Below are 23,884 nucleotides of genomic sequence, written 5' to 3' on the forward strand. Positions count from 1 at the left end.
TTAACTGATTGCTTAAAAATCAGAGGTAAAGGCCAGTCAGTTGGAGCTGCAAAAGCCCTGATTCCAGCTGGTAGCTCCGGAGAGCTCAGGACCAGCAGGAAAGGGGAATCCCTGGCGAAGGCTGCTGCTTTGCAGATCACTTGAAGGAGAAAAGCTCTGGCACTACTGCACTCTTAAAGCTGCAGTGTCCAATTTCTCCTTCGTCCTCCTGTATCCTGCCACACAACCCCCAGTTTCTCTGGGGGGGTGACAGGGAGTGAGAGCGGGGAGACGAGCTAAGAAGTGCCAAGAAAGGGGGAAAGGAGGGAAGATGCAGGAAGTTTCCTTTCCTGAAGTACTGCATCAGCGGCAAGTCAGCGCGTCCTGATGCGCTCCTGCAAAGGCTCTGCAGCTTAGCACAGGGCTCGGACTGCAGCACAACTGCACCAGCCTAAAGGCATTAAAACCCCACCACCTGCCTGGAAAATCAGCAGCAGAGAGAATGCAAAACCAGAGCTCCTGACAAGTCATTTTAGTGGTTTTAATTCTGGGTTTGTCGGGTTTTTTTATTTGTTTTACAAAAGCAGATTAAAAAAGACTTCACTGATTCAGCCCCCCTCATATTAGTCCCAAGGAGAATTAAAAAGGCAGAAAGCAAGCAAACTGAATGAAGTTTAATTAGCAGGCACACACCAGAAGTTGGACTTTTTAATCTTTTATCAAAGACAACCCTGCAGGAGGAAGGACCACAGCCTTTAAAATGCCTCCCTTCCTAAAAGAGCATGCAAAGGAAAGACATTAAACCAGGTTAGGAAACCCTCCCTCCCTCAGAAGTTCTCTCTTCTTACCCCAAATCCACTCTGTAGAGCTCTGCTTTCTCAGAGATGAAGCGTTGTCTAGAGCAGCAAAAGTTGCAGACTGCTTCTCCGGTGAGGGAGGCAGGACCTGGCATAAGTAGTGTCAGACGGGTCCTTGCACTGAAGCGATGCCGGGAGAGCCCAGAGCTGTTCAGACAAGCAAGGAAAAAAAGGGGGAGGGGGAGTTAAAAAGTCTTAAATCCCTGACACTGCAAGAACCCTGATCCTATAGGATTGTATCTAAAAAGCAAGCGCTCGCTCTCTGTGCAGCCGTATTTCCCGACAAGGTGGAGACTGAGCCATTTGATTGCCCGCTGGGTTTTCTCACCTGGTGATGTTGCTCTGGCAAGAGGAAAACTGAAAAGCAAATCAGACATCTGCAGAAGCCTCTCAAACATACTCTGCTCCCACCTGAGCTAGTCTAAATTTGGGGTGCAGGCTGGAACTTATTCAGAAGTCAGCAGTGGCTTCTCAGGCAAACAGGAGCTGGAAGGACGCAGGGAGAGTGCTCTTTACTTTGATCAGTAAAGACGGGGGTGCCAAAAAGAACAGGGGAAAAAAAAAAAAATCTCATTCTCCATCATATTGCTAACACCAGTCTTAACCATACCAAGAATTCACACAGAAGCTGCAAGTATAAATATTCAAATTTGAAAAAAAAGAAAACAGAAAGCTCACACCTTCCACAAACATTTAACAGGACCAATTTTTTTTCCTGATACACAGAACAGTGTAAAGCCTGATCTAAAGACCTATCACTAACTTCAGCAAAGCTATGTTGTTTTAAACCAGCTCAGGCCTAGAAAAGCTTTTGCCCTGTGCACATTTAATTCTTGCCTCTTATTGGTTTGACAGAATGTACAATTTATCCCTCAACTACTCCGTTGATGAAGCCGTTGGAAGGCTACAGCTATGAAGCTATGTAGACCCCTGTATCTGTGGTGGATTCAGCCCCTGTTTTCATGGCAGAGAGATTCAATGAGCACAGAGACAACATGCACCAGTCCATTTTCCTTCCATTTCATGGAAGTGAGAGCCAGCTCTAGGGAACAAAAGAACCGGTGTCCAGAGAAGAGACTTGACTTTACATCCTAGAGTTACCAATTACTAATCATTTCTGGTTCTGTTATTCTAGTCTCCAGTATTAAGTGAGACTGAGGAAGGGGAAACCAGCTTAAGCTCAAGGTTTTTGAAGGCCAGGGGAACAACCAAAGCAGGCAGCATTTAAAATACGTGGGCAAGAGCTCTACAGCAAGCTGGCTCTGGAACCAACAGTTGCAGAGTGATAGTTTTGAAACATGTTAATTTTTCATCCACATACTTCAATGCACCATAGCAAAATGCCAAGTGTACATCAGGGTCAATCTAAATTTATTATTGACTTTTGGTACCACCCTTGAAAGCTTTTAGATCAAGTTTCCACATATGCTGATTATCTGCATCCAAAAAAGTCCTGGCACTAACTGGAAAGCTTTTTTCCTTCCTTTTCACCTTCACTGCTTTTCCATTTGGAGATTAGTTTTTTCACTGGACCACTTATACCGGCCTGCCAGTTGCATAACCCGAAGGCAGGGGATACCTGTTCTTTGCCAGGTGAGATTAAGATCTGCATCCAGCACACTCGTCACTACCACCCACTCAGCAGAGCTCTAGCCTAGGATCCAGGGGGCTGGGTCAGTTTTTACTTCTTTATACCTGTTGCATAAGATAGCACACTCGATTCTTCTAGTTTTACACCACCACAGAAGAGCACAAAGAGACAAAGCTGGGTATTCAGCTTTATATTTATAGCTACTTGTGCCTTGCTACCAGCATTGCACTGCTGCAGCTCTTGCATGGCAGAGTCGCATTAACAGGCAGGGCAGTCTCAGCATAAGAAAGCCCACTACCTCTGCAGGCCTTCGGTGACGCCCGAAAGTAGGCTAAAACCAGCAGCAAGAAGAGACTTCCCTGAATATCAAAGTGTTTTACTGAAATTTTATACATCTTTGCTAAGGCTTTGTAAACATTGATTTACTGAAGTGTTTCACACTTCAAGGCCACTCACTCTACAAACCAGAAACACATAGTTAATCTGTAGTAGATAAGATGAGAAAAAGCACCACTTTAATGAAACAAAGCTCCAGCGCACAGCCTGTATGCAATATGCCAAAGAATGCACCGAACAACACGTACCATCCCAAACTCTGCACCAATTTGCTGCTGCAACACAATCCATTAATAGTAACATGGTTATGCATTTTGGTGCATTTCACTTTGTTATAGGAGAACAAATACATTACGATGAAGAATTTTGGTTTTAAACTTTATCAATCAATCTAATCTTAATGTGCCATTGAGATAAGGGCAGAGGGATATCTTTTCAACTTTGTTTTCCCATTCAGCTGTCAGATGCTCAGAGAAAACCTTTGACTTTCCTCAGCTGTATTCGTGCAGTTCAGCTGCTCTGGAGTGCAGCAGCCCTGGGCTGATCAGCTTTCTGATGTGAAGTGCAACACAGCTCTGCTGCAGTATTATGCCATCAGATACTGCCTGGGCCACAATTTCTATTAGAACATAAAGGTGGTTGGCAGGTAGTGGTTTTGCTTTTATTACAGTTCCCAAAGCTTCTTGGATAGAAGAAATAATCCTACTGCAATGGTTAAATCTGTATCACTCACTAAGAATTCAATATAAAGGTGGACACTGGCATTCAGTGTGGCACTGTCCACTCAGAATAATAAAAACCTAGGACTGAAGATGTGGAAGTCAAGGCAAGAGCTAAGATATTCCTAGACTAGGAAGCCCCCATGTATTTGAAGGTTTCTTCTCACAAGTGTGCTATTTATATCCTATTAATTTTTTGTTGTTTTTTTTTTTTTAATCTAGGACAATATGTCCAATACTAATTAGTCAGGAAACTGATTACCAGCACAATATCCATTATTAATTTCAGAAGTTCAGTGTGTCTATCTTCATCAATCAATATTTACCTAAGATAGAGTAACCATTAAACTCCAATCAAGTACATCTTGGGGAACTTCAGGTAGCTCAGTAACTACAGTACATGCCTGTCTTCTATCCACCTTTTACATCATAAGCCAAGAAAAGTCATTTCTTATTTATCCAGCCCCAAAGAGTTTGGAGAAAGCCAGCATTGTTCAGTGGACAAAGTACTGCCACAGCATAGCTAAGCCTTCAAAGGCTTGCAGTTTCAATCCTGAGCACTCCAGAAGCCGCCAGAGCCAGCCAGCAACACAAGTCGCCTGCCTTGTGCTTCTTGCTGAAGTAAATTAACCGATTATGATACAGGCTCAAAACTGCCGAAGCTCTGAATCAGTTGGGATCACATTGAGAACAGTTCGTGTTAGAGAACGAGCAAGGAAAGATGATTACTCTTAACACTAAGGGCAGAGAGGAGGCAATCACTTCATCTGTAAGTTACCTTTGCTTATCTTGAGCAGACAGATTTTAGTCCATCTCCACATGTTATGTCTACAACAATGGGAATCCATACTTGCTTTATGATTTTTTTTTTCTCAGATATGATAGGTACAACTTACTCTTAGTTAATGCACTAAGAGGTCCTCAGGAATCACAAGTAATGTCTTCGGCTACTGAAAGCCAAGCAAAGCTGCCTAGCTTCCTTTGTCCTCATGCACAAGACGAAGATAATATTCCCCTACATTACAATGAAGAAACAGCATGTTTAGCCTATAACTTCCATTTCCATCCCCATTTAGCCCAAGACTGAACAGGGGACTGAAGGCAGCTTGTCCCAGTGCAGGAATTCCTGGGGAAGATGCCAGCACTTTATCTTTAATCTGCTGATCAAGCTGATGAGAGCATCACTTTGTTAGAACAAAAGGCAGAAAGTAGGCACAGCTTACTTGATTGATCAGTTCTGTTTTGATTCAGGTAGAGTTCTGGGTGAAGTACTCTCTCCTCCTCCCCACCCCCCAACCCCTTTCCCCTTGTCACTGCTTTTGTGGAGTATTTGTGTTGCAGCTGCACCCTGCTTGCGGAGGGACGGTAGACTGCATCATTACTGCAGCAATGCTGCTGAAGGGCTCCTCTAGTCTTGGTGACAGAGCTTTACCGTGGGGCATTAAGTCATGCTTTAGCCTCATGACTGGTTGGGGATAGCAGCAGAGAGGTAATTGAGTTAGCTAGCAATGCCATTCACTCCGGCTTCCCAGCAGGTCCGCTGTGTTAAGGCACTTTCCTGCCCCACTCAAGTTGCACACCTGTGAAGCATTCACCAGACATGATTTCCACAGCTTAAAAGCTACAGTTTAAAAAGGAAAGTCAGCAAACAACAGAAAGAGAAGCTCTTAAGAGGCAGTATTACTCAATACTCTCTCACCTTGGAGTGTCTCATCTTTACTTTGATGCTAAGCTCTTTAAGGACCAAGCTGTCCAGACAGAACAGCAGAGCAGCCAGGCCTTGGGAACATCACCTGCCATCACCACCACAAGGGCTCCTCTGTAGATCAGCTTTCCAGCCTCTAAACACAGTTCATCTGGATGCACAGAGATGGCATTATTTAATACCAAACAGGCATAAGTATTTAAATCTAAACTTCTTAAACTGGATTGGAGATTTCCCTCTATCAGGCCCATTCAAGGCTTTAAGTGAGCATGCTTAACCACAAACTAACTGCAGGCACAACTGCAGCTCCAGAACTCATTAAGTAGCTAAGTCATTGACTTGCCCCAATAGCCATAACAAAGCCCCTCTTTCTTACTCTCTCCCACACCAGTTTAAAAACTGCCATTATGATTTTTACAGTCTGGTTTTCCAGAAGCCACAAGACAGTAACTTTATTTTCTAAGAACCCCAGCTGCTGTACAGCTGTTCTTTATCGCTTCACAGCAGAAGTTACCAGCCTTACTCAAAATCATGTGAGGCTGATGGTCTAGAACTTCAGAGCTTTCCTGGAAGCTTGTCCCCCCCGCACAGTGAGGGACCAGGCTCCGCAGCAGCATGACCAAGCAGGGCTCCCAGCTCACGAAACAACACATGAAAACCGAGGAATGATAAAGCATCCACAGAAATTACTCAGTCATTTACAGCCACATCTATAGATCATTGGCAGTAGATGCCTTTGCAGAGGCTAAGAAATTGGGCAGATATCAGGCAAGTTTCCTCTAAGATTACTTATCAAAAGCTTGCTATACTGAAGCACATCTTACCTCTTCAAAGCAGTACAAACCCCACGCTGGCTCAGTTTCACCTCTCCACACCTTGAGACTAGTCTGTGAACGCAACACCAAAGGGCAACAAACTCCCACTACGTCAAGCTCACTTTTTATATTATTTTCCCCACTCCTAACTAAAGGACCACTCGCTACAGAGCAGCTTTCAATTGCCATGCCAAAACACAGCCCAGACCCAGGGTTTACAGGCTAGAGTCTCTCAACTGATGAGCTGCTCTCTTCAGCTTAATACTTCATCCTCTGAAACACCACCTTTAAACACCAACCAGAACAACTCTTTTTCCTACAGAGCTTTTATTTGCTTGTAGAACACCTGGTTCCTTAATGCCCCTTCGCTTGCTAACTACCTTTTATTCCTTTATGGGCATCACATGTCTCATCTGCCACATTGGACCTATTTCCCTTAAAGGAGCATGCAATAGAGTAAGTCTGAAAAGCATGCTTCCTCTGGCAAAAGCACATTCTGATCCAAACCATCATCCTGATAAAACCTTACTTGCCCCAAATTATGAGATGTTAGAGCTCCTTAATGAAACAGCTGAGATATTTTTAACATGGTCAAAAAACCTATTTTATCTTCTGACCTTCAGCTCAGAAATAGCTGCACCATTTTTTTCAGAGACTTCCAAAAAATGACTGCATAGAGTGACCCCCCCCAACAATTTCAGCCTCAATATTTAAAGTTTGGCGTCATATAACTAGCTGAAAACATGGTATCTCAACTGAAGATGTTAAACAACAGAAGATGTTAAACTACTCCCAGCTTCCAGCTCTGTCTATAGTAACAGGCTGAAGTGACCAGGGCCTCAGCTGTTCGTCTCGTTCCGTGTGCCAGAAATATGCAGCAGGGAGATTTGCACTTTAATGATTTCTGCTAAAGTAGATAGCAAATCCCCGTTTTCTTCCAGAACAGAAAACAGACTGTAAAAGGGGACCCCCATTTACCTCTTCTCACAGTCTGCTATACCCAAACAGACCCAGATTAGCTTCTGAGAGCTAAGCAAGCTTTGCCATGAGGTCACTAATGGGTTAAATACATAGCTATGGGATATAGCACTGATTCCCCTAAGCTTCTTGCTAAATGTACTGTGTAGTAATATCACACAGAGTGGTAAGGGGAGATCTCTTGAGCTGGATTATTTGTCCAGCTGGCTCTTTCAGATGAGTTATTTACCCCCTCACCAAGTTCAATTTGTTAAATTTCATCACTTGAGTTACGCTTGTGATCTACCCTCTGCTGGGTTTCGGAAACAGGGCCACTGTTAGAAGCATTCAGACTTTACCCAGTCCAAAGCTGCATTAGTAACACGGTGGGAATCATAAAGCAATGTGTCACGTGAAGCAGGGTAGACTGCAGTCTCCCTCATCCCTAAGTTGGACCCGTATCTTGCAGAGAAACCTAGGTGCTAACACTGTGTCACTGACACCTTTGCAATGCCATACAGGGTCTTTCTGAGACCAGGCACACATGCTGATGGAATAACCTCCAGAACAGATTGGTGAAGAAGGTTACAGCATCAAGAAATTACACTGTAAATATAATTCAAAGATACATCACAAAATTAATGCAAGGCTTGTCTTATATATAATGTCATTGCTAGATTACTGGCCTGAGCAGCAAGGTACCCCGATGCTGTTCTCAGTTCTGCCAATGTGACTCAGTTTCCCTATCTGTAAAGCAGTTGTGGTAAAGTGTATCTACTTGTGTAAAATAATTTGAGACCTTTGAGTGAAAAAGGCAATAGGAATAGTGTTTAGTCTTGCCATATAATGTAGTGCCATTTATTATGGGATAGAGTTACAGCTATTTAACTGTGCAAGTCTGCTTTACAACTCCTTGCTATTGCCATACAAGTCATGGTTTGCAAAACCACAGCATTTTCTGAAGTCTAGGATGGTATCTGTGAAGTCTGGCTGGCCAGGGCTCTTAACAAAGGAATTTTTAATATTCATATTAATTTTATGTGTTGCTTTATGGGGAGCTGGTGGAATCCATAATTAGAGCCCTGATGTAGCAGTGAGCCCAATGCTAGCAGAGACCCCCAGTCTGACTACAGCCTGCTTAGATCTTAAGAGCCAGCAACTGGAAAGATTTCCATATATTAATGTACTTAGTGGAGCCAACTATGGGAAAGATACCTATGACATTGTTCACCCCAGTGAATTTGAAGACACCAGCTGAGCTCCAGTGGAAGTTTTACATTGTACCAGGACATTTTATTACGAGTGCTCTGCTGTGTGCATTCTTGGGCAGAGGGGGCATTTGTAGAGTTCTGCTTCCCTCCTGCCTGCCTCTCATCGCTCCACCTGCCTTCCCAAGACTTGACGTGTCTAAAAGCACTGTCAAGCTGAACTGAAATGCACTCCAGGAGGTTCACAAGGTAATTCCTTTGTTTAGAAAACATAGGACTGGAGTTGCGGATGCAGATGTGTAGTTAGAAGGTAGCATGCTAGAGTTGCGATAATTTCATAACACAAAGAAATGCAAGGTCTGCAGGCAAATATACCTACACGCACGAGCACACATATATATACATATATATAAATAGTAGACCAGCCAGTGCAACTGGGGAAAATAGAGACTTTTGGTGACTGAAAGTCCTGGCCTCAGTGAAGGTTCTGCTCTAATGGTGCGTTACAAACCTCTGCCGCCCAAACACGCTGCAAGAGAACGCACCACGCGCCCAACCGTGCGGACACGCCTGATGCAACCCCCAGGTGTCGAAAGGGTGCAAGCCTCAGTGCCCAGGGCGCAGTCACAGCGACGGTGCTCAGCCGGGGCTGGGCAAGGGGCTACCGCACGAGGGGGGGCCCGCGCCCCCAGAGCCCCGTTAGCCCTGCGATTTTCGCCCCTCCCGACCGCCGCTGCCCGGCCAGAGCCGACGCCAACCGCAGACTCTCTCGGCGGTGGGAGGAGCTCCCCGGCGGGCGGGGCGCTGTGTCGGGCCCGCCCGCAGCCGCCGCCGCCGCCGCCGCCCCACCGGCGGGCCCGGGGTGGGAGGGAGGTGAGTGGGGGGCGGCGGCGGGGACGGGTCGGGGGACGGGAGGTGGCGGCGGCTCTGTCCGCGGCTTCCCCCGCCGCGCAGCCCGGAGAAGGCGACCTTCTCCCGTGCGGCGCCTGGCCGTGCAGCAGCGTGCAGCGGGGAGGCCGCTGCACGGCCGGGAGGGCGGGAGCCTCCCGGAGCCCCGGCGGGGCAGCGCGGAGCAGCCCGGGGCGGGCGGGCGGGCGGCGGCCCCGGCGGGGCAGGGGGAAGCCAGGGGCAGAGGCGTGTGTCGGGAGCGGGGGCACGGCCGCTGCAGGGCCCCCCCGCTGCCTGCCGCCCGGCGCACCTTGCCCGGCCGCCCCGGGCTGGGGGCAGCCGCTTCCCCAGCGCCCCCGCCGGGCTCCCGAGCGCGGCCTCCCGGGCCTGCCGGTGCCGCTTACCGCTGCCCGCGGTGAGGGACCCTCACCGGGTCCTTTCTGCATCCCCAGGGCTCGGGAAGCCGGGAGGGGGTGGTGAGGTTTGGGTCTCCTCTGGCGCAGGCTGGCTGTGAGAGCGAGGTACCCGCGCTTCGCAGGGTTCAGCGCTTGGTTTTGATGCCTGCGTGGCTGAGGTGGTGCCTACGCGCTGTAGTCGTTTTTCTCACTGTAACCCTGTCCTCCTACTTGTCCAAGGCTTGGGAAACAGAGCTACTGTCAGCCTGCTGGGGCCAGAGCTTGCTTGCTTTCAGGAGTGAGACTCCATCAGTGCTGCATTGCATCGGTAACAAGAAGGGCCAAACACTAATTCATGCATCTCTCAGCTTGCCTTTAATGAGAGCCTCCACGTTACGCCTCTGACCTTTCCAGGAGCTGATGGTGGGGTCATTCCTGCTCTAATGTTTGCATACGCAGAAGAGCAATATGTTTTTCCTGATTCTCAAAGAATCTCGGTAGCTCTCCTTCAGGTGTTATGTGTGCATAGCCTTGTAGGAGCCCCCGGCCACGCTGCATTTGGCCATGCACCTGTGTTAATTATTTTTCAGTGGGGATGCAACAGTAACAAAAAAGATATTTTCATTTTTTCCATACAGCAGGGGAACTTACAAGACCTGACATGAGCTCCTGTCAAACTGGAGCTCCAGTGACTGTGCTGGGGAACGCACAGTCTTACTGCTGGGTTAAGCCTTTGCAGTGTTTTATATGGATTGGGCCCAGGAATCTTTTCCTGAAGCCTGACTGAGTAACTTTGTTCTGGCTGGCTGGGGGATTTTGTGAGTCTTTTTTTTAATGTGAACAGTGGTGATTATCTGATACAAAAGCAGTAAACAAACATCCCTGGGTTTACTGTGCTTATTCTGGGCAGTGTAGCACAATATTTTGCAATTGGGAGTGTTGTGAAACTGGTTTTCAGTTGGCTTGGAAATACATGTGACTGTGTAGCTGAATCTGCCAGGAAACTGCTTGGCTAATTCAGTCGCTTCCTTGGGTACACGGAAAAGAATGACCCACCCAAACCCGTCCCGTTCCATGGTAGGTACCCGCTCTTCAGCCACCGTCTCTGTACAGCATCGCGGTAGCTGCGGCCTGCCAAGGTGCAACGGGCAGTATGTCAAACTTCTCTAAGTTCCTGGAATAAAGGTTGCTCAAGCAAATGTAAATATTACTTTATTGCACTGAGAAACTTTGTCGTCTGCATTATAACCCCACAGTGGGGGGAGGAAAACCAAACCTCTGCTTAAAACGAAAATTATTTATACTGCAGGCAAAATCTTAGGAGCCACATTTCTGCCCCTTTGCAATTGCCCGCACTATTTGCTGGATTCCTTAACTGGGTACCTGGAGCTTAAATAGCACAGCAAGAAGGGAGGCAGTCATAACAGAAGGCTGAGGAGGGATGATACGAGTCAGATTTACAGACTACAATATACCTTCCTGAAGCTCTCCGGAGAAGAGCAATGGATACTGGACCGTCTCTTGAGGATCTCTTGAGGGAAGCCCGGGTGCCCAGAAGGCACAGCAGCATCGTACAAGTGCTGTCCTAGGGGCGCTCGCTAAAACTGCCCCCTTCTCGCTGCATCAGGGTTGTAGTGTTGGGAAGCCCTTTCTTCTGAGAGCTGGGGTGGGGACTGCTCCCAGGGAGGCTCACTAGGGTCTCAGCTGGAGACCTTCAGCGTCGATCTGAGCTCACGTGCAAAGCAGAGGAGTTAGTCGCTCTGGAAGCAGGAGTTGCCACATATGCCTGCATTTTGCCTGCTCACAAACGGCAAACAAAAGGTTTAGCACAGCCAATGTGTATGGACTGAGAGCTGGGATGTGCTGGGGCGTTGCTGGCAGAGGCACGTTCGTTTTTTCTCTGCTGTAATTGGGTCTCTCCTCCCATTTACCAGAAAGGGAACAACCTGCCTTATCTTACTTGCTTACCTGACTATTGATCAGAGTCTGCCGTACACTCAGTCACAGGAGAAGAGAGATCTGCGCTCTGGAGGGGCTGTGAAGAAGACAAGTTTCCAGCTACTTTTGCCACTGCAGTCTGTAAAGCTCCTGTATTACTCAGGTGAGTCTGCTGGGGAGAGAAACACAAGATTTATAAAAAACAGTTCAAGCTGCAGATAGGGAGAGATATTCAGAAGTTCCTTGTTTTGATTTAGTTATCGTCATCCTTTAGCTGACTTAAACCCTGTGTTGATTTAGGGATGGAATAGTGACTTTTCTGGGAGCTTTCCAGGGGAGAACCAGTCAAGAGCTAGGACAACATCTGTGCTTCATCCCTCTGCCATTCAAGGGGAGCAAGGACCAGGCCATTTGCTCCAGGCTAGGAAAAACAATCCCGAGTAGGTCTGGGCAGGTAAAAGCTAACAGCTTTTTGTCCTAGGGCATATGTACAGCTGTCACTGGAGCAATGGAGCCAGTGATACGTTTTCTAGCTGACTGTGAATGTATGAACCTGATGAGACACACTTCTGTCTTGTCTCTGCCCGCAGAAGGTTAAGATGATCATGTTCATTCTCATACCCAAGATCCATTTCTCAGTTGTATGGTCACAAAACTGCCGTTTTAAAATGGTGTAATCATGCCAGTGCAAAGCCTAGAGAGTGGTGCAACTGCACCAGTATAAAAAGCCATGTACTTTTCCTCTTACTGTCAGAAAATGGCTGGTTTTCCTACCAAGGTGAAATGAAAAGGTATAAATCTATTGAACAGAACCAAAAGTTTTTAAAGAAGTTAACTGTCTTGTGTGCTCTGAAGGCTATGCTCCAATTAAACACAACTTCAGAAAATGAAATTAAGAGAATGAGATAGCCAGTGTCAGAGCTGCTGAAATAATACTTGATGTAATGAGAACAGCACAATGGTTTATTCACTTGTTCCGAATTATCTCTCTTGAGATGTAAAGTCATTGCCATGTTTCTAGGAATAAGAACTGAATGTGTCATACCTCTTAAAAACAACTTTATTTTGGATTAGAGAAACAAGAATAAATAAGAACGAGCAAAGGGGCTTTTTGGTCAGGGAAACCAGCTGTTAGTGGCTGCAGTGGTTTGAATGGGTACTGAGTGGAGAAGGCCAGAACGGGTGCGGACACACACTCTTCAGTGATGGAAAGTTGCAGCAGGCAGCACACAAACCCCACCGTGTCTCCTGGCCGCATACACAACCATCATGAGGCAGCATCTAGACTGGCTCGTGTCTAGACTAAATTTTCAGGACTAAACTTCTTTTTCCCCTGTGTTGTTCTATCAGACCATTTGTCTCCCAGTAGCTCATTAGAACCTAATTCAGCTCCGTTCATGAGAGTGGTGGTGCACATGAGTCATTAAAGTGCAGTGTATTAAAGAAGAGCCTGTGTACTGCCAGTGGTCATGCTTGTCTCTGAGCTGCTATGACAATATTGACATGAAGCAATGCCAAGACAGCATAATACCATTTGAGCAAAGTCCCAAACAGGAGGTTGTTGAAAGCAGTACTTAATTTGCAGGCACATGTGTTCATTTGTAGCCAGCTCTGAAATTTGTATTAAAATGGATTTCAGTTTCACAGTCTAAAGGCATTGACACCCCCTCATTAACTCAGCTGTAGGAACAATGCTTATGCTACCCAAAAACCTTAGGCACATGCTGTCTTCCACTTCTTGGTTTGCATAAGGAGGCTGCGGTCTTTTCAGGAGCCCCAGGTACTACCATGATTCAGATCATGGAAGGGAGGAGAGACTGTTGGCTGGAGGATCCAGGCAGAAGTCCCTGGCTCTTCAGCCATGGGAAAGCAGGTACCTTGCATTGTGTTTTGCAGTGTTACAACATGGATTGACAGATTTTCTTTTTTAATTCTGTCCTCTAGTGTTCTTGGGTCTACCTCTTCTCTCCCGAGATGCTCAGAAGAGTCCTGTGTACAGTGTTGTTCGTGGGAGCCTTGCCATCGCTGGCTGCAGTGTCCCAGGGCCACATCTCAGTGGTCTTGCTGGGAGCCACAGGTGATTTGGCCAAGAAGTATTTGTGGCAGGGGCTATTCCAGCTCTACATGGACCAAGTGAGCAGTGGCCACAGCTTCACCTTCCATGGGGCTGCACTGACAGCTCTGGAGCCAGGGCAGAGGCTGATGTTTGATGTGCTGAAGAAGCTGGCCTGTCCCCCAGATGAACCTCCCAACAGGTGTGCTGTGCTCAAGGACCAATTCCTGAAGCTGAGCCAATACCACCAGCTGAAGACTGCCGAAAACTACACTGCGCTGAACAGAGAGATTGAGACACTGCTTCGCCAGGAGGGGCTGAAGGAGGCTGGAAGGATCTTCTACTTCTCAGTTCCACCATTCGCCTACACAGAGATTGCCCGCCACATCAACAGCAGCTGCAGACCGCCTCCAGGGGCCTGGTTGCGTGTGGTGCTGGAGAAACCTTTTGGCCATGACCTGGAGTCAGCCCAGCAGCTGGCTGCAGAGCTGACAAGCTTCTTCAGGGAAGAGGAGATGTACCGGGTGGACCACTACCTTGGCAAACAGGTGAGCAGCTTGCAATGCGCAGCCCCTGCCAGGCTGAGGGACTTAGTGACTGGGAGTGTTGGATGTCAGCTCTGCATCTAATGAGGGTGGTGTTCCTCTCTCAAGGAGAGCCACTGAATGTGCTTCCAAGCCCCCGTTTGCTTATGGAGTCCTGTACTGTTATTCCTGCCCTGTACTGGGCTGCTGTCCGTCCTCTTACGGAGCAGAGGAGATGTGCAGACCAAAGCAGGGCTTTCTCCCGTTAGAGTGATGAGGGTCCCCTCTCCAGAGGGAAGCCAGGGTGTAGGGATATGAAGGAGAGATGCAGAATTCATCTGGTCTTCTCACCAAGGTCAGGGCTTTGATTTCACTGAATAAGCAACGCCCTTTCCCTCTCACAGTTCTCCCATCTCATTACACACAGGCCTCCCTGCTTAGCCGTGGCTTCTAGAAGCAGTTTTTAATTTGATATGATATGGAGCTGATGGGATGGTAGTTTTGCGGGATGCTTAGGAGAAGGTTTCTTCCTGCCCTGTGCTCCACTGAGGGCATGGAGGACTGGCTGCTGCAGGGACAGCTCAGGATGTGGAGCTGCATTGTCCCAGAGGGAATGTGTTCAAGGACATGCCATCCTTGTTTTAGAGGAATGTGATGCCACATTTTGAAAGTAGCCTGTTCCAGCTATGGCACTGTGGCCAGATTTTACTCAGAAGGTTGCATGTCCAGCTGCAAGGAGAGCATCTCTGCTAAGAGGGGGGATTTCTTCTCTTTTTTTTTTTCTTTTTTTTTTTTTTTTCTCCCAAAAAGAGCAGATGGCTTTAGTGGTGTAAGCATCTGATCTGATGTATTTCAGCACTTTGGAACTGTACGTTAGTCCCAGGATGGTCTGACTCAGCCCTTCGTCCTTTGACAGATATAAACTGAGTGCCTTGCAGTTTGTAGTTCAGCCTTTTTCACATGAAACCTCAAAATGCCTCAGAAAGACCTTTAATGTCTGCTGTGTACGGTCATTGGAGACCCCACTGTGCATCTCTGCAGGCTCTCTGGCTGATTTTCTCTTCTCTGACCCACTCTGCTCTCTGCTGTGTGGCATGTCCGCAGCCACGCCAGAGCTGGCCACATCCCAGTGCTGGATGGGGCAGTGAGGCAGAGATACTGTGGAAATCTGGTGAGTTTTTGTTGGGTCTTTGATTTTTCCCTTCACAGGCTGTAGCCCATATCCTGCCTTTTCGAGATCAGAACCGACAGTTTCTGGATCCAATTTGGAACCGACATCACATGGAAAGAGTGGAGATTGTCTTGAAAGAGACTGTGGATGCTAAAGGTTGGTGAGGCGAGCATGCAGAGCTAGGGTGAATGGGTGAGAAGGAGGACTGGCAGGTTCATTAATTATGTGAAAGTGGCCCTTGAGGTAGTGCTGGTGCAGAAACAAAAAAGAGCAGATGAATGATATGTTGCTCCCTGGAAACAGAGAGGGACTGTCTTACACTTCCTATGCTAGGGACTGACTCACTTCCAGGTAACGTTGCTGCTTCCAATAAAAGGTTCCCATTGCAGTTCAGCCGGGAGCAGGGGCAGAATCCCTCACCTTTTTCTGCTGCAGGGCTGGGGACATTGCACCTAGCTTTCTATCCCAAATCTTGGTAAAAGGCACTGGATTTGGAATTGATGCAATCTAAGGCCACTTCAGTTCAGTGCTGCAATAATCTGGTTGTTGTAACAACACCCCTTTTGTATTCCTGTCCTGTTAGCTACCAAGCTCACGCTGAGTATATATTTGCGCTATTTTTTGGAAGATGTTCTTGCATCTTTTGCCTGGATGTTACTCATATCGGCTGGCTGGTGTCAGTCCAGGTACCTAGGTCAGTCTGTGTTTGTCTGCCTATTTCTTTCCCTTCCTCTCTGTAGTAAGAAAGAGCATTGCAGAGAGAAAATCCAAGCCCAGAGTTGCTAGCATGGGTCTCCTGCTGAAGGACACGGCTGCAATCCCTCCCTGCAATGCTGCAGCATCCGCTCTGCAGTGCTCAGCATAAAGCACTCGGGGCTGGACTGCCACCCGCAGCACTTCTTGGGATGTCAGGCGCCCTCAGTTCTGCAACATCAGGACTGCTTCTCCGCTCGCTTTACCTCCTCTTCTGTCTTCCGCCTCCCTCCCTCCCTTCCTTCCTCAGCCACCACAAACTCAATTAATGCAACTTTATCAAACTTGGAGTACTCTTTGGTTTGGCAGCCCAGACCTCACCTGGGCCTGCTCGTGGGAGAGAGATGCACTGCAGAGAGATTTAGGGAGAGCAGTGTTGTCTGCGCGTAGCCCCAGCTACGCCCTGTACCCTCCCCGTTTTGAACAACTTTGTAATTTTTCATTTGATGTCTTTTTTCCCCTGCGCAGCTTCAGCTGACAGCCTGGCTCCCAGCGAGTCTGCAGCATTGATTACGTTAATGAATGTGCCTTTGGATTAGAGCGAGGGAGATAAATGTATCAATCAATAGGGGAAGCCTATGGCTGCGATGTAGTCTGCAGTGTGCAGCCTGCTGCTGATGGGCTACAGAAAGGCATCTGTTTGAGTCACTTTCTTTATAAGTGCATTGTCCTTCTCCCCCTGTTCCCACCTGCATGAGAAGCCAGGCAGGGAAAGAGAAGCGGGGCTTTGTGCATGAAATTTTGCCTCTCAAGGGCATGGCTCAGCCAGAGCCTTCTGAGGACGTGAAAACCAGGGGAAAAGAGGCAGTGAAGAGCGGTGCTCATTGCCAGGGCCCAGCTTCAGCTGTTCTGTGGACCTGGTGTGTAGCTATAGAGCTGCTGGGGTCCCTGCTCTGACCGCGCTGTCCAGCTACTCTGTCAAAGCTTTTGCGTAGAGCTGCACGTTGTGTGGAGTCCCAGGCCCAGGTGCGGTGACCTGTGGGACAGGAGTGTCAGGGCGAGGGTTATACAGGGGCCCTGCATCATGCCGTATGGGGGAGGTTTGAGCTGGAGATTGCTGCCAGTCACTGACCACAGCTTCTGAAAGCACAAACAGTCCAAGAAAGCAAAGCTGCCTTCTGCTCTGTGTGCTTGGGAAGTATCAGGCAAGACCATTACTCCTGCTGGATTTAGGCTGTATAAGCACCCAAAAGGAGGATTATGCTTGGCTCTGTGGAGGACAAGCAGTCCTGTGGGAGCCTTTTATCTTAATTTTAGTAGCAGAGGCGTTTTGGAAGCCCCTCTGGAGGGAGAGGAAAGGCTTAGAATCATAGAATCGTAGAATGGTTTGGGTTGAAAGGGACCTTTGAAGATCATCTAGTCCAACCCCCCTGCCATGGGCAAGGATGTCTTTCACTAGGTCAGGTTGCTCAAAGCCCTGTCCAACCTGACCTTGAACACATGTCCAGTGATGGGACATCCACAACTTCTCTGAGCTTGACAGCTTCAAGTTAATTGTTGGGCCAGGAGAAGAGGAGCTTGGTGCAAACCAATTAGGGCTTGTGCTCTTTGTTCTCCTTGGCACACACACACGTTATACATGCAGAGGGCAAGGCTGCAAGAAAACCACGTCAGTTTACCGGCATCTTACCTCCTCTTTGTCCTCAGGCCGCACCAGCTTCTATGAGGAGTATGGAGTCATCCGGGATGTGCTGCAGAACCACCTCACGGAGGCCCTGATGTTCCTGACCATGGAGCTCCCAGCCAACGTGAGCAGGGCCGAAGAAGTTTTGCAGTGCAAGCTGCAGGCCTTCCAGTCCTTGCGGGGCCTGGAGAAAAACAGTGCCGTGTTGGGTCAGTATCAGGCATATGCCAGCCAGGTACGGGAGGAACTGCAGAAGGCACAAGACTACATCAGCACAACACCAACCTTTGCAGGTGAGAGTTTGGTCTGGGCTTGGAGAGGGGAGTAGTCAGGAGCTGAGGAGGGTAGGAGATGTGAGTCCTTGCATGCTGATACCAGCTCCATGTCTCTGGACCTTGCTGCTGACACAGGGATGTCTCCAGGCATCCACCAGCATGGTAACTGGGAGCTGTAACAAGATAATACTGTTGTCATGTTAGTTAACTAATGGTCCAGTGACTGGGAGGCATTGCATAAGAGCTAAGTCCCATTATTCTTGATAAGATTGCTGCATTATTTTTAGAAGTGGCCTGCAAACTCCTTTGCCTTTTCATGAAGTCAAGTTGCTCTCTGCATCTGAGGGGTAAAGCATTGGCAGTTCTCTGTGATTAGTAGACCACAAGGCCATCTCTGGCCATGGTGTGTCTTCTGAACATTAAAGATTTTGTCTGAATGATACTTGCGCTCAGAAACTGGTTTCCTGCAAGTTGAAAGGAGGCTAATTAAGTAAGATACCTGGGAGGAAGCACAGCATGGTAGCTGGAGAGCAGTTAGTCCAGTGATGTCAGCAAAGGGCTGAATGTGGAGCAAGAGACATAGTGGATGCCAAGATTTCTGGGAGCTAAGGAAGGAGAATGATGGATAGGTGATAGAGATCCCCGCAAATCTGCTTGCAGTTCAGGTTTACTTTGGTAGCTGAGATCACTGTCATTTCAGGTGTGCTGATTCACAGTGACAACCTGCGTTGGGAAGGGGTGCCTTTCCTCCTCACTTCTGGGAAAGCTCTGGATGAACGAGTAGGCTATGTCCGTGTTCTCTTCAAGAACCGGGCCTACTGCACTCAGAGCGAGACTCTGAGGGATGCAGGGCACAGCCAATGTAAAGCCAAGCAGATCATCTTCTACATCGGGCACGGCGCACTCAACACCCCTGCGGTGCTTGTGAGCAGGAACCTTTTCAAGCCTGTCATGCCAGAAGGCAGCTGGAAAGAAGCAGGGGGTCAGTCAGACCTGCACATTTTTGGACAACCATTGTCTGATTACTATGTGTACAGCCCTGTGAAAGAGAGAGATGCGTATTCTGTCCTCATCTCCAACATCTACCATGGCAGGAAGGACTTCTTCATTACCACCGAGAACCTGCTGGCCTCCTGGGGATTCTGGACGCCACTGCTGGACAGCATTTCCCACCAGCCCCTGCGCCTCTACCCTGGGGGCGTGGAGAACCAGCACCTCTTAGACTTTGAAATGGTGAGTGGGGAAGTGGCATTCACACTGGCAGAGCCAGTGGAACTGCTGAACCCCAACAGGCTGATGCCCAGTGATTACAGGACAATTGAGTCCAAATTTCGGCAAAGTCCCCTGGTCTCAGCATGGTCTGAGGACCTGATTTCCCAGCTGGCTTCTGACATCGAGAAGACAGCAAGCTGGGCTGTGGCACACTCTGGACAGTTCCACCTGGCCCTCTCAGGTGGCTCAAGCCCGGTGGTCCTATTCCAGCGGCTGGCAAGACACCATTATGCCTTCCCATGGAAGCAGACCCACATCTGGCTGGTAGATGAACGCTGTGTCCCTCTCACTGACGCCGAGTCCAACTTCTTCAGCTTGCACAACCACCTCCTCCAGAGTGTGAGGGTTCCCTACTTCAACGTCCACCCCATGCCTGTGCACCTGAACCAGCGGCTCTGTGTGGAAGAGGACAGAGGCACGGAGCTGTACGCCAAGGAGATCATGGCCCTGGTGGCCAATGCCAGCTTTGACCTGGTGCTGCTGGGGGTGGGCACTGATGGGCACACTGCCTCGCTCTTCCCCCACTCTGAAGATGGCTTGGAAGGGGCTCAGACTGTAGTGCTGACTGAAAGCCCCGTCAAACCTCACCAAAGGATGAGCCTTAGCCTACCCCTCATCAACAAGGCCAGGCAGGTGTTTGTCCTGGTTTTGGGGAAGGGTAAGCACGACATCACCACCCTGCTCAGCAGAGTGGGCCATGCGCCAAGGAAATGGCCCATCTCGGGTGTCAGCCCCAGCTCTGGCCAGCTGGTGTGGTATGTGGATTATGAAGCTCTGCTTGGGTGATGCCTTCGCAGTGTCCCTCCTCCCTTGTCTGCGTGGCCCTTACAGCCTGGATTTTCCTACCCGATGTCCATGTTTCCCTGTTGCCAGCAGCAGCTTCATCTCTGACAGACTCCTCTAACCTTCTGGGAAATCTGTGGCCTGCAGTGCCTCTGACTTTTGAGCCCGGAAAGGAGCTCGGCTCAGTGTTCAGAGCTATGTAGGAGCCAAGAGCCCAGTGCAGCATTTCTGGCTCTGCCAGGGATTCTGACTGTGACTTTGGACAAATTACCTCACCTTGAAGTGCCTCAGTTTTCCCTGTCAGGCCTTTGTGGTTATTAGCATTTAACTACCTCGCAGGCACTATGGGAGACTTGTTAAATTAAGTACCTGCCAATTTTTTTAATTTTTTTTTTTTAAATTCTCAGGCTAGAAGACAGTAATAACATGTTCATCCACTGCCTTGCTCAGTCTGGCTGGGACAGAGTTGTTGTCTCAGTAAAAGGATGGTGCACATGGGTCTGTAGTCTTGTATGTGCAGCCCGTCTTGGTGTCAGCCAGCCACTGGCTATGGCTGTGCTCTCCTGGGAGCAGAGACACGCATTTGCTTTTGTGGCATGTGGCCCCTAAATGCTGACGCTGATTTGTGAGCTCACTGCAGTCCTGAGTCTTTGCAAATTGCCCAGCAGCAGAGGCTGAGTTTATAAGCCGTAATTTGCTGCTTTCATTAAGTAGATAGCTGATATCATGGGGGATGGAGAAGGAAGACACATTGCTTTTTAGGCTGTTAGAATAATGGGGACAGGGTGAGGGATATGGCAGTTCACAGAGCTGTTATTTGCCTGCAGTGCAATAATTACTGAAGGAAAAGCTTGGTGTTCAGAGCAGTTGTTTGGGTTTAGCTAGCAAAGAAATGTTTTCTTTACTGTCTTTCTCTGTCTCATTCTCTGAAATGAACTTTTCTTTGTCCTCAGAATTGAAGCTCACAGTGTCATTCAGTGGCTTATAAAATTTCTACAGGAGGCAGATTTATAAACTACCAACATATCCGTCATTACAGCACACATTGAGGTAGTTACAGTGTTTGCAGATGGTGGTGGTGGGGTTTGAGTTCAAGGACACTGACTTATCAGGGGAGGGAATTTTCTCTGTACATATCTCTTGGGCACACGGAACTAGAAAATTGCATCTCTGTGACAGGACAACATTAAGTGGTTATAGAAATGTATAGTGCCATTGCTCACAGGAAGGGTTGGAGACATCTAGAGATCTACCTAGAGACCCCACTCTCCCTTCCTAATTTTCACCTTCCAGAATGCTGCCAGGCACAATGGGTGTCTCTCTGCTTTCATGATATCCCCAAATGCTCCGTGATCTTCTCTAATGGGTAATTGACCACAGCACACCAGAGTGCAGCTTTTGGTGAGGAACTCAAGACGGCACAAGATGGGATAATCTGGGCTGATGGTCCATGCGGAGCTAGAGAAAAACCCACTCACCCAGGGTGGCACCAGGATGGGGCAGACCCACTGCGGGAAGCTGGAACGTGGCTGTGGTACTGGATGCCAGCAGGGAGGATTCCGCATAGGAGCAGAGGCCGCTTTCAAGGGGAATCCTCTCCTCTTCCTGTGAATGCTGGCCCTGTTTCCACAGAGAAGGAGCTGTGTGGGGTGACTGGGTGGAGATGGTGGGGTCCAAGGTGACCCAGGGACCGAGGGCTCGGCAGGGACCCCGATGCTGACAGGAGATGGCGCCCCGACCCCGAGCAGCAGCACTGAGTTGGGTGCCGTTCTTTCAGCAGGGCTGGTCTGAGGCTGTGCCAGGCTTGGCCGCCCTTCGCAGTCCTGGAGCCTCACAAGGGAAAAATAGGATCCTCAGGAGCTGGACCTGGGAGTCTGGTGACGCCTTGGGGGCCTGAAAGTATAGGGAAGGAAGGAGACAGACTTTGCTTTAGAAAGCTGGGCAATATGCGTTGGCTTCAAATTCTTCCCTGCTGAATCCTAGTGATGAAGATGCAAATCGGGGTGCAATTAGGTGCTATGGTCTGATAGCACATGAAGCAAGGTGGGCAGGTCTATGCAGCCTGTTCTCCCAGGCTCCCAGGAGCTGTTGCCTTTCAGCATAATGCTTATCTTAATGCAGAAATCAGAATTGTTGTCCTCTGCGAATTGCACAGATAAAAGTGCACTGGGCAAGCTCTAGAGAGCCTGTTACTCGTCAGCAGTCCCTAGGCAAACAGAGCCAGGGAGAACATAACCTGGCAGAAGCTATGTGCAGCAGGAAAAGGCCAAATTCTCAGGGACTGGCTGCAATTTCTGGCAGACACCCTCCCCCACCTTGCAGATGGTCCAGAAAAGCTGCATTTTACATACTGTATTTGACTGAGCTGAGCTGAGTTGCACTGATGCGCATCACTTTGCTTTTGCAAGGGAAAGGAGGGGAGTTGTGGTGGCGTAGCCTTCTCAAAAGCTCAAACGCAGAAGAGACGCAAGCGCCTTAACTGGTCTGGTTTGGCAGCCGGGATGGCTGGTTATCCATCTTTTGTGCGTGTTCGTGAATAAGTTTGCTCCTGCCTGCTTCGTGGTTACAGGCAGGCTTAACTACCAGCACAAACACCAAAGGGTGAAAAGAAATCACAGGGGAAGAGAGTGGTGTGGAAAAGCGGGAGGAAGGTGAGCACTGCAGGTTCCTTGCTGCAGGACTTGCTTGTCAAGTAGATGTGCTGACAGGGGAGTCTGGAGTAAGAGCATACACCTAGGAGTTAACTGGAATAAGTCTTCTGGAATAACTCTCTTTGTAGACGAGTGCTAGCAAACACTGGCTCCAAAATATACCACAGTGGCTGAAACAGCTGTGCAGAAGAAGATGTTTTAGGTCTGGTATGTCCATAAATTCAAACATCATTTTTCGTTTTTAAACAAAAATAGCCATGTTAACTTCATTCCAGTTCTTTTGTATTTGGTGTGAGGGAACAAATTTTAATGAAAAATTGACCGACGTGAGAATAAATATATTGTTATGAATGACAGAATGTATTACTGCTTTGCAGATGACTGTGGCATTGTTGTTTTCTTATTTCTGCACACTTTCTTGTTAATATTTGGCTGGCACCCTTTGAAATAACCACTGATTTTAGAGAGGTTTATTTGCACTTTTAAATAAGCATGTGTTTTTTTTCCCAGATAGCAGCTATTCTTGCCAGCTGAAAATAGAGTTCGTTTGCAAAGTCTCTAATGGGTCACCCCAAAATTCATCCAAGATTTTATTAAAGTCCAGTAAAAGATTCCATGTTTTCCTCGGTGAACATAGCTGTCTGGGTTGTTTGGGTTTGGGTTTTTTTTTTTTTTACACAGACATTCCTGTTAAACTCTTTAATACTTACCATTTGCCAAATGAAAAGTAAATATTTTAAAATATATAAAATTTGTGACTGGCAAGAGAGAGACTGCAGATGGGAAGAAGGGTTAAACAAGCAACAAATCTGATGAGGAAGAATGGTAGAAATCCACTGGGCTATAGGCCAAGGAAGCAGTGCTATTTTTATTTTGTGAAAGCTATTAATAGGAGGTGTGCACCTTCTTGAGAGCTTGTATTAACCTTCCTTTGCAAAAGCAACTCCATGGAGTAACTTCTTACAGTCTGTTTCTCCCATAAGTGATTATTGATACCAATTTTAATTTTTTTAAAATGGCAAGTGCATTCCTAGAATTTAATGGTATGATTATTTATATGTTTTACAGAAAACTAACACTGGATGCAATTAATTTTTCACTTCAACTTTTATAAATCAAGTTGTAAAATCTTATTTTCCCATGAGTAAAGTTTTGTGATTCCTTTCATGTTGTGTAATTAATAGAGAATTATATTTATAAAAAATAAATAGTTTTTAACAAGACTGTCTTTTAATTTCTTTCTAAGATGGGTGGTCATTCTGGTTTTTTTCCCTGTCATCTTGGTGAGTGAAATTTTAACATTCTAGTTGTACAAAGAGGATGATGTTGAATTTTCTGTAGTGTGAAACCAGCAGTCTTACATGTTCGCTCTGAGTCTTTTTTTTGGTGT

The 23,884-nt window shown here is 47.8% G+C and overlaps 1 protein-coding gene across 2 annotated transcripts; it reads left to right on the forward strand.

The window, feature by feature from the left end:
• Positions 1-9,015: 9,015 nt before the first annotated feature.
• Positions 9,016-23,206, forward strand: H6PD (hexose-6-phosphate dehydrogenase/glucose 1-dehydrogenase). Of its 2 annotated transcripts, none has more exons than XM_082328919.1 (6): positions 9,016-9,040; positions 11,385-11,551; positions 13,333-13,989; positions 15,175-15,292; positions 17,537-17,806; positions 18,489-23,206. In XM_082328919.1, the coding sequence occupies exons 3-6, from the start codon at positions 13,363-13,365 to the stop codon at positions 19,844-19,846; spliced, it is 2,373 nt and encodes a 790-aa protein (XP_082185045.1). In that variant the 5' UTR covers positions 9,016-9,040; positions 11,385-11,551; positions 13,333-13,362; the 3' UTR covers positions 19,847-23,206. The 2 variants fall into 2 exon arrangements, with proteins under 2 accessions (XP_082185045.1, XP_082185046.1); XM_082328920.1 differs by having other exon boundaries at positions 9,017-9,040; positions 11,452-11,551.
• Positions 23,207-23,884: the final 678 nt, after the last annotated feature.

This window comes from Platalea leucorodia (assembly GCF_965183815.1).
Source record: "Platalea leucorodia genome assembly, chromosome: 17".
NCBI classification, from domain to species: Eukaryota; Metazoa; Chordata; class Aves; order Pelecaniformes; family Threskiornithidae; genus Platalea; species Platalea leucorodia.

What these genes read in the sequence shown, in the direction of transcription:
- H6PD (XM_082328919.1), top strand. Translation starts at nt 13,363, where the DNA reads ATGCTCAGAAGAGTCCTGTGTACAGTGTTGTTCGTGGGAGCCTTGCCA. An exon ending in ACCACTACCTTGGCAAACAG is followed by an intron (nt 13,990 to 15,174) that starts GTGAGCAGCTTG and finishes TTCCCTTCACAG; the next exon opens with GCTGTAGCCCATATCCTGCC. An exon ending in CACAACACCAACCTTTGCAG is followed by an intron (nt 17,807 to 18,488) that starts GTGAGAGTTTGG and finishes CTGTCATTTCAG; the next exon opens with GTGTGCTGATTCACAGTGAC.